This window comes from Tenebrio molitor, chromosome 5, assembly GCF_963966145.1.
Source record: "Tenebrio molitor chromosome 5, icTenMoli1.1, whole genome shotgun sequence".
NCBI classification, from domain to species: Eukaryota; Metazoa; Arthropoda; class Insecta; order Coleoptera; family Tenebrionidae; genus Tenebrio; species Tenebrio molitor.
The window spans coordinates 4,343,917-4,360,177 of NC_091050.1; the positions used below are offsets into that span (position 1 = coordinate 4,343,917).

A 16,261-nucleotide genomic window follows, 5' to 3' on the forward strand; every position below is an offset into this window, starting at 1 on the left:
AATTCTACTTAAAAGTTTAAAATACACAATACTATTAGTTCTGATTTTTGTACATTTTTTAAGTTCTGTTTTTCCATAACGTCGATTTTTCTAGAAGTTGTCACCTTTTTTTGTACCTGTAACTTCTTATTATAACTTTTACAATATTTTTCTTCTTAAATATCTATGTTCCTAAACTCATTTATAATATTTTTTGTTAATAACAGAAAACTAAAAAGATGACTTTTTTAAATGTTTTTCGATATGGTAGTTTTAGACTGGGACGTATTACAGAAGAGAAAAAAAATAAGCGATACAGTCAATATGAAACTGACATTCGTCATGCATTCTCAAAAATGCAAGTGTTTTTTAAAGTACATATCTATCTATCTAAGAAATCTATGGACGCTGCTGTAAACGGTAACTTTTGTGCGACTGCTAATATACTTAAGTAGAAAAACAAATATAACTAAAACACTTCTTTTTGTACGTGGGTTATTTATTTGTTTTTTTTTTTAATTTTGCTTACGCATATTACACCGGCATTATCGTGTATTCGTTATTAATAGTAATCGTCCAGCAGTTGTTAATTTTATGATATATTAGAACTATTTTCTAATATCAAGTGATTAGAAAACAAGGAATGGAAGATGATATCTGCATCAAAATTATTACTAACAAGAATGATTGATGACAGCTCGGAACCAAGTTTTATTCTTAACATGGTTTTGCAACAGCCTAAATAACTATAACAATCTTAAATGGTGTTTAAAATTGTTCTATTAACAGTGAACAATAGCCGATTATAATATAATAGACCGAAGCTTACAATAGGTGCCTACTTGTATTGATTAATACATAATAAAATACCTGACCTAAAAGTGTTGTTAATATTTTAATGTTTTCATTTCTTTAACTCCTTAGCAATTTATTGGGCAATAATTTGTTTTATAAATTGTCTATCTGTGGTCTTGTCACATTTTTTTACACCAGTCATTCATTATACTCTGGATTCGTAAATAGAAAATTATCAACGATAATAAAAACCTCTGCAAAATATACTTCGTGGACAGTTTTCCCACAGCATCGTTTCCTGTCAATAAATAAATCAAACTCGGCCCGTTAAAGTAATTTGTTAGACTTAATTATGTTGTATTAGAGTGACCGCCTTATATGGAATGTTCCACTTATCGGCATTTCTAGCATTACACATGTCAATTTCAAAGTTACTCAATATCGCTATAAGTCGGGTGTGGTCCGTTCTAATCTGATCAATTATTGTCACTATTGTTGATTTATTCTTTAAGGTCGGCTCTGGTTCTTAAGCTCTACCTGTTCGACAACAACAATGGAAGGAAATCACGTTATAGTTGAGGCTAGCCTTTTTATCAATCAAAATCCAGCATGTTATTGATAACAGCAATTCCATTGTTGCGTTTAGTAACCTAATCAATTATGTTAATGATGTCGCAATTTACTGCTTAATTACCAATTTTCAAACGCTGGTTTTAAATTAATTAAAAACGACGAAATGAAATGATAAATTACAATTTTATTTCAATTAAACACAGCGTATGAATATAATACGAATTATAGAGCTAACTGCTTTTCACATTACTACCATTGATAAAAAATTTAACTTATGTACATAAGTAATTAAGTAACTGACGTTCTTCATTTTGAGCCTGTGAATTCTCCAAATTAAAACTAAATCAATTATATAACTATAAAACCATAACGACGCTCGTTTGAACTCTTAACGCAATTATTATTTTTTATTCAAATTAATATTATTATAAACAAAATGAAACTCAAGACTATTGTTTTACATTTTTTACTGTTAAAATATACTAAAAAGTTCGGTGAGTTCTATCTGGAGACAGTTGAACTTGGTACAAGCGTTTGAATGTTGAATCAAAGCAAATTTTTTCAATGTTATAATATAAAGAATTCAGACAAAATGTGCAACTTTCTTAATGAGAGGTGCCATTTTTATTCAAAAACTACTTTACAAAATATTAAAAAGCAATCTAGACACTCGTTTAAAGCTCGTGTCTAAAGTGCCGTTTATAAATCTTGTTGCATAATATACTACTACTTGTTTGCAAATACATATAAGACTACTTTATAAAAAACATCAAATCATTTGAAACGTCTCAGAACCAAGAAAACAATAACTGCAAAATATTTGTCATAGTTCGAGGACTATTCAACATAACCTCTACTAAAATGCAAGGTGAAGAGCAGCATTTCTATATTTAAAAATTCCCAGACATCATCACGGCTATGAAGATAAAATCTGAATAGGTCTGTAAACAGCGTGATATTTTTCTTGTTCAAAGCGAGTCAGGTGATCGTTTGCTTCCTTAAAGTTTAATAACTACCAAGTGAATGTTAGCCACTTATAGCTACTATCAAAATTTAAAAAGTGGGTCCTTTTCTTCCAGCGAAGAAGACGATAGAATTCGTAGGTCTTAGTTGCGTTGAGTTTAACTATTTAAATTACCTCTCAATAAAAATTAGAAACCCGTACTATGCATCTACTAATATAATTAATCTTTCTAAAAAACATGCTAACATAAGTCTATTTAGTCACTAGTAGTAATTTATTCTCAAAACGTGACTCACTGTTCACATTAGAGTACGCAGTGATGGCCACTCATTGACACCCAATATTAAAATTAGACCCTTGATAACCAAATTAATGTAAAAATTGCATGTTCGAAGAGTAAACATTTGTGACAAATAATGATTCGATAAAATTAGTGGTTAATTTAGAAATGCATTAAGTAGAGTGGTGCTAAAAGAAGGGAATATTTTACACGAACTCCTTGTTCAAACACCTCGAAGTTCACATCCACGCGACACAATTTTTTTTGATGCTAGAACATGTAAGCACATAAAAAAGTGATTCTAAAATTTATCCAAAATACCAATGTTTAATAAATGATATAAATAGATGTCCGAACAATTATAGAATCAAGTAAATGGAACTGATGTTTAATTTTGAAGTAGATATTCTCTTCCTTTAGTTTCTCATAATTTCACCATAAATTTTATCGGATTACGCATCTAATCGATAAAGGTTCATTCGATTATGTGATAAAAAATCAGTGTCGCTTTTAAGTGAAACAGCGTAATGTAGAAGAGTTCAGTGATTAACATTTTAATATTTAATGGTTCAATAGGTTGAGTATCGGAATCACTTTACCCTTTTAACGGCGTTGTTTACAGTGTATCGTATTACTTCTGCTTATAGGCCTTTTAATGACCTTCTAAAACCTTAATGGACCACAGGTTTGCGTTTTTTCCGCTCTTCAATTCCTGAAAATTTCACCACAACGTTTAAAAACTCTGACGCGGAAAGTCGCTTCAACACTTGAAAAAAAATTGTTTACACGAAACTGAGGTGTCGAAAGGTGATAGAATTTATTAATTAAAGTTTTACAAATTTATGATATACAGAGAGGAAGTTCAAAGAAGAAAAAACCAGTAAACAAAATTCGTGTTTGAAAGCAACAAAATTAAAGGGTATTTTTATAGTCACAGCATATAACAGTAACGATCGTTATCGTGCTAATGATCTGTTACAAACATCAAAATAGTTTTAGCTAAAAGTCGTTCACTAAATTTGAGTATTTAACTGGAAGCGCATGAAAATATTTACCCGATTGCACGTCCAATTGTTTATTTCATCCAAGCAGTAAATTATTATTCAACAAACGTGGAAAATTTCACAAAACTAAACAATCAAAGGCGCTGTACGGATCTAATTATCGAATATTTTATACGAGTAAATCTGTCAGTTTGTTTTAATAAAATGTATAAATGGGTTTAACACTTTTTTGAAATTGGTGCACTCACGCTATAAATTATGTTTTAATTATCGTATATTACTTATACAGATCGACAGGTATAAAACGGCCTCCTTCAACTTTACCAAAATATATACATTCAACGAAAACCGCTATAGAAAAATTGTAACTATTTTATACATGTCAAACACATTAGAACCTAAATTACAGCGCCAATATATTATTAACCTGAGCAGTCTCGTGGGAAACTTTTAAAACCAATAAATAAGTAATTAATCTTATTCTTTGATCGCAAACATTGGGAAAACGTTTGCCGACTCTTAAATTAAGAATGAGTTGATCACGTTTTGAATTGTGTGTTCAGGTGCGTATTCCAGATAAATTTGAGAAGATTTCAATATTACTGTTGGATATCTATGGGTACAGTTCCGGCCACGGAATTTTGGCCGTCACTTGTCATTCGATTGACATCAGATGTAAAGCGGCCCTTACGTATTCGTAACCTCATTTTCTGCTATTACAAGATTTGTAATTTTGTCTTGCATGAAATTTTTGGATTTCAATTCCAAAAGTCAATCATAATGACAATAAAGAATGGACTACATTGAAAACTCTGCGCCAGCTATCGTGCACTTTTGAGTGGCTGCATGTGTATATTTTCTTTATACATTTACATACATATATCTATATTTTTTTTCTTAAAAATGGAAACAATCAAGTACTCTTACACCTAAGTAGGGCCAGTTTATAGAAAGATAATTAAATATTTAATTCGAATTAAATTTTAATGCGCGATTAATGATCACGTGTTCAGTTATTCTCGCATTTTATTACGATTTACTTATTTTCGCTTCTGTAAACTGTCCCCAAGTCATTTAAATTACTTGAGTAATGACTTGACTAATTAAGTGTGTAATATTTTGTTTGAGACAGTTTTCGTTACTGACTAAGGGCCAGTTTACAGAAGCGAAATTAAGTTATTCGTCATTAAATGCGAGATTAACTGAACAATTTAACAACTGATTAATCGCACATTAAAATTTCCTTCGAATTAAATACTTCATTCTTTTTCTATAAACTGGGCCTAAGGCTTCTAAAAGCTTAATGTTATAAAATTTGATATACCTACTGGGTGCCCCAAAATTCGCGGAACAACACAGTGGGGCAATGTCAACTCATGTTAGAAAATTATGAGAAAAATAATAAATAAATTCTATATCTTTTACATTTGAAGATATCGGAACTCAAAAAGTGCAGCTTTGATCTCATTTATTTTAAATATTAAAAAAGACTTTGACTATTTGCTTTTTACTAGCCAGCAGTATAATAATTACGAATGAATTGTGATCACTGATCAGGTAAGCGATTATTTACTTCATAATGTCCAGCATTTCCAACAAGTGATTTAATGGCGGTTTTACCTTAAATAACATAATGACAATATCGTCTTGATTGTCCTTTCTTATTTCAATGGATACAAAAAAAAATGCAACATTTGTAAATTATTGGGATAAAGGGAATGCTTTTAAATGTTGCCACATTTAGTGTGTAACAAAAAGGTCCATACCTACATTCTACAAAAAAAAAAGATTTTTTTAAAGATTTTTAAGTAACTGATATTTTATCCTAACAGTGTACTTTCATTAGTGGTTACAGTATATTAAGCTACAAGGTTGGTAAGTGCAATATAACAGAACCGATCAAAGGGTGGAAAAAGGAGATACAGTCCAGTCACTTATATTTCAATATTAATCACATATATTTGTTATACATAATGTATTGGTTTACATTTCATTTCTTTAGAGATTTTTTTTACTCTAGCTAAAAAATAACCTTAGAAGCCGATCCTGTATCACAATAAACCATACAACTGATTTAAATAAAATCAATATTGCATAAAGTCGCTATGATTTTCAATTGCGTTTTAGTGATTGTGCGACGGGTCACGTTAACATAAACTTATCAAGACTAGTTCGGTAAGTTGTGAGAAGACCCGAACCCGAAGGTATTTAGACTTGTTAAATTTCTCACGAATTGCGACTTACATATGAGATCGTAAAATTTACTGTAACTTGCTTACGTGGTTGTTAACGCTTATAATTTTGTCAAAAGTTACTACGTGAGCATAACTGATAATAAGCGTAATCCAGGCCATGTGAGAACCGTTTTCCAACCGAAACCATTTTGATCTTGTTGAAACTGTTGAAATACGTACATACGTCTATTCGTTACAGTTTGACAGTTTATTCGTCATATCTATCGTAATAATGACATTTCCAGTTGGATAATTCGAGTTAAGCCATGGTTTTCAAATATTTTGTTTTTCACAACCATTTTTGATGAGACATTTTTTGAAACATAACATAATAAATAATCGTAAGTGCGTAGCATATTCTAATTAGTATTCTAATTAAGTATATTTAATATTGAAACTGTAATCAAAATTCTTTGTTGTTATTTAAAAAAATATGAATTTCAGAGTAGAATAGAATAGAAATATAATGTGCAATGTATATTCTCTGCTTAACCCAAAAATTTATAAGTACCTAAAATATACTCTTCTTAAATTTATGAAGATATTTAAATCAAGACAGTGAGATGCACAAGGTCATTTTGACATTTATTGTTTTTTGTTTTTTTTTTTTAAATAAGCGCGTATGCCTATGTCTATCGTCAAACACGAAATTGTAATCAGAATCAGAATGACAAAGATTTGCATTGTCGTCATATGAAAAAACACAACGTTTTGTAGTCACTTAATATTTTGGACGTGGGTATCAAGAGTTCCGTAAAAATATATGTCTGTATTATTGAATTTCATCTGTTTCTTTCAATTATTTTAATGAGTCATTGACAAATTAAATTAAAATACAGAGAGGTACTCGTATATTGTATGTATACTTATTTCTGTTGAGCAATGACCTAGCTAGCTAAAAACTGCGGACTCTCTGCTTTTAATATATAGGGGATGAAAATAAATTACTAGATTCTACAATGTGAAACAAAATGATTGTCATCTAGTTAGCTTCGGAATTATTTCACATGTAAATTTTCCTGCACCGCTCTACTCTTTTTGAAGTAGCCATGTAGTTCTGTCAATAAATGTCATCAATCAAAATGCCAATTATTACAATTCATTTAATTGAATTAACAAACGATTAAAATGTATACCATGCAAGAAAACACTTCGCAATAAATCATATTTGGAATTTTGATGTATGTATATTTTGAGGTTGGGTTACTGCCTTCCTTTTTTTCGTAGAACGGCACATCGTATTTTTACAAGGATAATGCAAAGGTAACTAGATGAAGATCATTTTGTTCCACAATGTACTATAGTCTGTTTCAATTCTAAATTCCCACCACCTGTTGAATTATGTTGGCAAAATAAAAATACATATTTCTAAATTGGGGATTGTTATTAGGTATAACAACGTAATTTACTTGACGCTAAAATGAAAAATGCTCTAGTATAATGTTTCGAAGAGATTGGCACCTGAGTTAAGTAATTGACAAATTGATGAAAAAGTAGGTAATATTTGTTCTGCAAGTGCAAAATTTTAATATTCTAAAATTTTGAGTTGTAAAAACGGAAATTGAGAGACACAAGCCCGGTTGTATAAAGCTTAGCTAACAACGCGTCAAGTCGGAAATCCGCCCATTTGACTGGCTGATTCAAATAAAATGTTAAATATCCTCCAATCAGATCGCTTGACATTATATTAACTTTAACAACGACTTGACATCGCTTTATACAACCGGGCCACAGAGAATGACAACCTCATAAATACACCTTGACGCATTTTTCACCAAACAGTGTTGCCGGTTGTACAGGGTTATTATAAATAATTGTAGTATGGTATCTAAAGTCCATTTTTTTTAAATCAATTGTCAATGTTAAAATTCCCTCAAAGACCAGGCTGTACCACCGTAAAACCTTTCGTTTCGGGACACCTCTATCGTAAAATCTCCCTAGATCAGGTTTGAGGTTATATCAGTAATTTTCAAATGTTAGAAAACTTTCAGGTGTAACCAAATTTTATACCAAAAGACAAGAAATAAAGACGATAATGACACTGAAAAGTGCAACTGAACATATACAGGAAAATGGGAATTTATTTAATGGGTTATATAAGCAGTTTACCATGCAGTTTACCTATTCATTTTCAGAATCTAACCCCCAATCGTCTTCCGAATATGATTCTGCGGAAGAGGAATGTCCTCAATTGGTAGATTTCCCATCAATTTTTTTCAGTCCTCTCTAATCAGTTTCTCGCAGTGACGAACCCATATATTAAAAGAAAATACCTCGAATATGATGTGTGCATCTTTACTGCAATTTAGCATGGTCGGTTTTTCTGTCCGCATTTCTTCACGTAATCTAATCATAGCCAATTTGCTCATTGTGTTAGATCCTTGTTTTCGGAAACTCATTTAACTTTGTATTTTTATTTAAATGTAATTGCGGCTTCAATAGCGCAAGTGTCTTCACATGAAAATGACTGACATACAGTTGACATTTTACGTTGCCAATCTAATAACTATCAAATAACCAGTGGCTTATACCAACATGACAATACTTTGACAATTGATTTTTAAAAAAAATGGACTATAGAGTTACATCATTTGAATATTAGAAAACAATTAATTATTATTTTTTTTAAATTAATGTTTTATACATACTTACCTATACCTACGTAAAAACAGCAGATTTTGCAATTTAATTTTTGATGTTAATTTAAAATTAATTTAAATTTTTGGTAGGCATTTCGTCGTTATAACTTCTTAGGCCGCCTTTACACCAAGGCAACATTTTTTAGTAATGACCGGCAACATTAATAAAAAATGTTGCAGGCAACATGTTGCCAATTGTTGCCTTGGTGTAAGGCCGCCTTTACACTACGGCGGGACACATGTTTATATGAAACGTTAACAAATAACTTCCTAACCTTATTTTCTGATATTCGTGTTTTCTGACTGTCATTTATGAAATAGATATTAATTAATTAATACAATTTAATACAACGAATGTTTCCGTAGAAATTTTGTTGAAAAGTAACATAATTTTAATAATAAAATTATTAATTTAATAATTAAAAATTATCATCTCCGGGGCTTTTTCTTTAATTTTCTTTATTTCATTTGATAATAATTAACGGTGCACTTTAATTATGGATATTTTCCAAAAATGTTTATTGACGCAGAATTAATCCATGATTTAACAACTACCGTGTGATTCTGATGTTTCGACAACTTCAAAACCTTATGAGTTGGTGTATTATGTGATAAAATTACCAAGCAGAATCTAGTTTAGTTTTAGTACGCAAAGAAAAAGTGCTAGTGTGACACGATACTAAATTTCACAGAAAATTCTGTAGAAATGACAAAGACAGACTATGATCCTGATCGTTCATTGGTCCTGATCGAGGGTCTCTCTCATTTTGTAACAAATTTTCTACAAAATTTAGCATCGTGTCAAACAGCCTTTAGCCATCAGAAATAACTAAAAAGACATCAAAGGGTGACTCTCATATTTTAAGTTTGTTGGTAGGTATATTAAGACCAGACAAAAATTACTTATTGGTCTCTGACTAGATTGTAACAACGCCAACGGCATAATAAATTGAAATTAAAAAAAGAACTTCAAAAATGTCCCCAGTCTATTATGGAAGTTGCCAGTCAATTTGCCCATAAGTCATAACATAACCGGAATGTCACTGCTTTAATCGTATCTTCAATGTAGAGTTATTATTACCTATTAAGAAAAAAATGAAGGAAATTGAATTTTTTCATGTGAATAGTAATGGAATATGTTGTTACACAATAAGATTTTGTTCTTTAGACATTCTGTACATAGTTATTGCGTGTGTGTTAAAGATAATGTTATCTTTGGAAATAATTATGAATAACGACTTTGAACAATAATATAATTCTTGTTAACAACATTATAAGACATAAGACTTCAGCTAACGAATATCTATTCGAAATCGTGTCTGATTGTTCTTTTAAATCTCCTGTTTGGAGATAACTTTTTTTTTGAGTAACAGCAAAGGCGTGATGGCTGCCCAATAGCCAAGCTGGACTGGTGTTTGGGGGTTTGCTGCACATAATTATCAATCTGCTTCTTATTACTTGATTGCAATATCCTTAATGACGAAGTTCGTCCTGAATGCCGAGTCAGTGGTGGGTTGGATGTTAACACATTTAAAATTTAGTAAAATACAATACGAAAGGAGTTTTTTAATTATTTATCAGGTATTTAATTAATTATTAGGTATTATTTAAATGTCAATTTTACTCTTGTCATCTGTAACATGCTAGGTATATTTTTCATTTAATCATAAAAAGGTCTTCTTTACATATCTAAGCATAATAATTTATTTATAGGAATCTTTTTTAAAATAAGGCAGAAAAATACCGAAAAACAAAAAATTCATTTTGAATAAATTAGAGTCCTTAGAAATTAGTAGTTTATTTGATGAGTTCGTGGGTCTTTTTTGGCACGAGTGGGCCATTTTAAAACGCGAGTGAAACGAGCGTTTTAAAGGCCCACACGAGTGCAAAAAAAGGCCCAATTTACACACGAACGAGTTGAATACAACGTTTTTTTGTTCGACGAGCCCCTTTAAAGGCTCCAAATCGCTTAAAATCTTTAAAATTAGCTTGACGTTTCGTTTTGACAAGTTGTGACATTTATCAAAATCCGTTCACACAGGAGAAAATTCTCAAATTCTGTCAGTGTCGAACAAAAAAATATATTTTTTCTACAATTGACATACCTATACCTAAAGTTAATACATATTTAGATTGTCACTATGGTTTCGAAATGACATATTATGTAGGTACATACTTTTAGGCTCGAGTGCCTAAAAGTAATGTCATTTTAGACACGAGTGTCTAAAAAAAATGTCATGTATGTAATGTCATTTTTTATTTCAAAAGAATCCGAACAAATAATGCCAAAACACACAAATGATACGGTTTATTGTTTATAATAATTATAAATATTGAATGTAAAATCATGTATAGGTATTAACCTTTTCTGTGATTCTTACCACTTTTTTCTGGTTGCATCAAATTTCAAATTTGTCGCTTGATACGCTGATTTTGATCTCTCTGGTATAAGGGCCGCTTCTGCTGCATTTTCAATAGCAGAAATCGGAATCACTCATTTTTTTCAAATAATGCGGAAAAACTTTCCAATAATTTTTCGCAAATTATTGTTTGAAAACAATATACGTCAACAAGATCGATTTTGTTTTACTCGCCTGTCAATTTGACGTCTACTGCTTATTAAAAAAATCCAATTGTTGATTCTATTATTACATACTAGGTAGATCATTATACACTTGACTAATACGAAGCAATAAAAAAATGGGCACAATAGGCCATGAACAAAAATAGTTAATTCAACAGTTTTCCTTACAACTAGATGAACGTTGTCGGCTACTTCGGCGGGTAAATGTTCCTGAATTTTTTCATAACAGGCAACAAAATTAAATTTATGAAAAGACATGCGAACTTTGGTTCATTGTCAATTTTTTATATTTTTCAGAAAAAATGTTTAAAACCGAAATTTTGCAATTTATGATGCTAATAATAAGTAAGCTGATTCTTCGAATCCATTTTAACTCATTATTTAAATATTTAAGATATGATCATAATAGGTAAGGTTTTTAAAAATTAAACGGTCTAATTAAGTACATATCTGTATTTATGTAAACCTCTGTATACATAGGTACTTATTATTAGATACATATAACATTTATCACTTATTACATATATCTAGGTTTAAGAATTTTTATTATCAGTATTATCACTTTTTAGAAATACCTATCTGCGTAGTAGGTATGTACTACCTAACTTGTTTCCACAAATTATTCATTTATAAGAATTGAAAAGTTTTCAGTAACTTAACACTAACGAAATAATTATTGTTGAATTAAACTAAACCGGAAATTCGCAATTTGTAGGTACTTGAAATTTGAATAATAATTTACATTTCATATTATACTTTTTCCATTGTTTAACGCAGTCAACAGCCACTCGATCATAACATTAAAAGTGTCTACAACCCAAGTATCAGATTTATGAGAGCAACTAGGTACAGCAATCGATTTCACATTTTTCATAAAACTTTTCTAATGACACACGGTGATTGTCTAGTTTACAAACTGCGGTAGATCAAATCTAACAAAGAAAACAAGATTTTCTTGGTGACAACTCTCCTAAAATTGGATAGTTGTAATTCACGTGTCTTTTACACAATTTCTACAGTAATTATTAAGGTTCAACTGGAGTTTTTTAAAAGACGAATGAAATTTGTGACACTGTTTTTGACCTAAAAATGTCTGGGCAGATTGTAGAAATTATCAACTCCGATGTGCTTATGTGATTGTGAACGAGATTTGGTGCAAATTTGGCAAGTTAGTTCATTTGTTGTTCTTACCGAGTGGCGAAATGGTGTCCGGCGGATCGCGTTCCCTGCATCTGGTGCGCGGCGCCCTCCCATGTCTCGACATGATAGCGGCGATGCTGAAGTCTGTGGCACAGGGCCTCATGGTGCAGTTATCCTCCATCACCTCCTCGACCACATCACCATAGCGTCAGGTCAGGTCAGGTCACTTGAAACTGTTAACACGTGAACTGCGCCAACCGCCGCCGCTACGACCGAGCCCGGGGGCGGCGTGAACATCTACATGTCATTTTAGGCACTTCCGTGTACTTTCACTAGGTGTGAGGCAGTTTTCGCGCCGGCACAGAAGCAAGCTGTTTTGACAGAATGAATATTTAGATCCCTTTGACTCACATTTAACAAGATTACTTTGATATGCAGCGAAAGCATTCAGATTGGTCGCTCCCACTTCAAGAGGCGTTCCTCACTCTCTTCTCGGTAATTGATTATCAACGGCGCTCCGTTGTCTACAGCGACGCTGTTCAACGCCAACTGACCACTCCGTCGAGACGTTATCAAAGGAATGTGCCATTTTTTGGCCGATTCTCCCCTCTGTCCTCGTCGATGACAACTCGCGACCGGCTTTGTTTTTACCTCCCGGACCCCCGTGTACACCTGGGCGGGTATTATAACGCACACTATGTGATCCTTTCTTCTTCTCTGCTGTTTTGATCAGACAACTTTCGCGGGGTGGGATTCAAGATGACACGCCCTAGGGAGGTGCTTGAGCCGAGGTGACGCCTATCAGCGAAGCTGTCCGATTGTTTCGCTGAGCCCATGCTTACCTGCACAACTTAGAGACTAACGAAAATAATTTTCTGATAATTTTCGCCTGCTATTACTACCCACTAGGTCAAATATTTCATCGCTTACGAAACGTCAACATCTTTTTCCGAACTCACCCGCAACGCTTTTAAATACGCCGCAATTCATTATCGGTTTCAAACACTTTTTATAAAACACATACCTAACAAACATTTTTGTGCTTTCAAGGATTAGATGAAGGAATATAATAAGTACATATCTTTATTTCAACAAAAAAAAAATTCATGTTATGAAGAACATACCTACCTACCTCAACTCATGAAACCTTCCTTATTAATTATGTAAATAGATACATACATACAGGGTGATTCACATAACTTTCCGACCCTAACGAAATAATTTAAATGCAGCCACCAATACGTTTTTCATTTATTACTTGATCCAAAAACATGGATAATTATAAACTTTTGCATGGTTTGAACATCCCTCACAAAAGTTTTCATTAATAAAATTTTAAAATGGCAGTAATCAACAATATTTCTTTTTATTTAAGAAACTGACTCATCATACATATATTAATATCATATCGATCCTTTCGTCATTGGAGCACATTTAATTAACAAAAATTATTTCAGAATTACACAAAAACGAACTGTCAAGTGATTGTCAACAGTGCCAGGAGTGTCCAGATTTCATAGTAAATATGTATTGTATGTATCAAGTTATCACTGAATAACGTATTACTGGATGCATTTAAGTTTCGTTAGGGTCGGAAAGTTATGTATTATATCTAGGTAGGTATGTTCTTCATGTTATTTTTACCATATTAAATTAGAGGCCCCTTTTTAGCGGTAACCACAATCCTACCTATAGATAGATACCTAAGTACATAGATAAATATTATTTATACATTTTTTAACATTAGGCATTCAAAAAAATTAGTAATAAAAAATCATTTTCTCAGTGATTTACAAACGCAGGTCGTTTTTATTAGATACATGTTATCTAAATTAATTAAATGAAATATGTAATTAATGAAATCACTAAAGTAAAAATTATCATGTCACACTAAAGCTAGGGCCACACTACAGACTAAATAATCGGCCGATAATTTAGTCCTATTGGGTAGCTTCCGCGCCCACCAGGTAAACTAAACTGTTTTCGATCAATCTGTCGGCCGACTACAATCGCTTTAGTGTGCGCACTCACATAAGTCCTCATACTTATTAAGCAACCAATTAAACTGTCGGCCGATGAAAAGTCTGTAGTGTGGCCCTAGCCTAAGAAACCCAGAAAATTCTTGTCGGTTAATTCTAAAAAATTTGATTTTTCCAAAGAAATTAAATAAATGACGTTTGTCAGCTGATGAAGCTATACCATCCATACGTCAACGAAAAAAAAGCAAGCACCAGGCCACTAAACTTAAGTTTTTTAATGTGCTTTAACTAGTTACAAAATTTTAAAATTTGATGTTCTACATACATGGGTACATCTTAATTATGTGCAATATATTTGTTTCCAGTTTTATGAAATTCGCATTAATTAACTATAAACAACAATAAATTATTAGCTTTATTCTTAATAAAACAGGAACAATTTTAAATGCATTAAAATCTCATTTATTCTTGGTATATCCTAGCAAGTATCGCTCAGAGGAACATAAATATATCTATCAATCAAACGATTATTTACAAAAATTGTTTAAAATGTTGAACTCATTAATAATATACAACAGATAGGAGACGACACATTTCACAAAAATATCCACGAAACTTCAAAGGATTTCCTGGATGGAAAAACATAAAGATGTCTGCTTCGGCGGGTATTATAAAATAATGTTTTCATATTTTGAAATCTGCAAAAGCGGTGAAAAATTGATTCAAAATATACAACTGTAGGTATAAACAACTTTGATGAATCGATAATAAATATCTTGAAGTTTCCACAATAAAACGTCGATTTGTATTGGACACATTTTTTTCTCTCTTTTCATGGATCGTCTTGTTGACTATTACACTCAAGGAATGAAGGATGTCTACTGTTGAATTCCAAACAGACTTTTATTAAAACCGAAATCTTCATCAAATAATAAATAATAAAAACACACATTAACTTTTCAAAAATACTTACAATAAGTAGGTACAGTACAATGAATTAAAAAATTATACTTCATGTTGTCAATTACTTTATTAGGTTTATTATTATGTTATAATTTTATATAAATAAATAATAGTAAGTATAGGTAAGTACTTTCCATATTGAAGGTGGAAATTCTGTTAGAATAGGTAGGTAGGTATGTCTGCATCCATTTGGATATAATGACGTTATCACATGTTATTTATTAACAATAATTACAAATGATTGCGTTTAATATGTGCCATAAATTCAAATTAATCTAAATCAATTAATAGCTAATAAATGTTAGTGTATATTTTTATGACAGCTCTCAAACAATGTAAAATAAAATTTTAACTATACAACCTATTGTTGATTATTAGCAAGCCGAAGTAACAAATTCTCATATTATTTAATCAATTAATTAGTTTAAACAATAAGTTGTTAATATTATTATTAACAGATTTCGATTTATAACCCTATTGATTCTTCATATATATTTCCATAAATCTGAAACAGTCAAATTAAACAATTAGTGATAACATTTCACTTTAAAACTAAGATTTTTATTTGTTTTTAAACAATAAAAACATCGAAAACTAATTTCGAAATAGTATCTACTATGCTCATAAAAATCCAATCTTTATTTATTCATGTGTTTCATTGTTCGTAACTACAACTTCTTCAAATTTAGAACAGAATTTTTAAACAACTTTGAAAATGACACAGCTCCCATGTTTCAATAGAGATCGATTACAACACTTGTGTGCTTAAAAATATTTCATGTTTCTATACCGTTGGTTTAAAATAAAGTACCTACTTTGTGGAAATATCTGTGACTTAAACCAACACTTATACAGGGTGTTAGGGAATGGTCTCCCAAGAATTTCAGGGTGAGTTTATCAGGGAAAATGTAGTCGAAAACCTTTATACCGCTTTTAGATAAATTGAACCGTTTTCTGAAAATAAAATTGTTCCCTGCTGTTTTGGGGCTGCTAAAATATTGCTTTGTGCACGAAAAAATTTTTTTCACTTTAAATATGCATAAAATTATTTTTTCTATAATTGATTCAAAAAATTGAAATTCACGCATAGTTATTTGTGCCTGAAGTGGGTCATTTTCTGACGTGTA

The 16,261-nt window shown here is 31.3% G+C and overlaps 1 protein-coding gene across 2 annotated transcripts in view; it reads right to left on the reverse strand.

The window, feature by feature from the left end:
• The window catches only part of LOC138131036 (T-box transcription factor TBX20-like), a 39,420-nt gene extending 26,542 nt beyond the window's left edge, over window positions 1-12,878 (reverse strand). Inside the window, exons 1-2 of one of the 2 annotated variants that reach the window (XM_069047791.1) lie at window positions 12,619-12,878; window positions 12,244-12,563 (exon numbers count right to left, since the gene is read on the reverse strand). In XM_069047791.1, the coding sequence (XP_068903892.1) occupies window positions 12,244-12,373 (130 nt within the window). In that variant the 5' untranslated portion in view covers window positions 12,374-12,563; window positions 12,619-12,878. Of the gene's footprint in view, window positions 1-12,243 lie in introns of both variants that reach the window. The other variant, XM_069047792.1, reaches the window with a different exon arrangement.
• Between the last annotated feature and the right edge of the window lie 3,383 nt (window positions 12,879-16,261).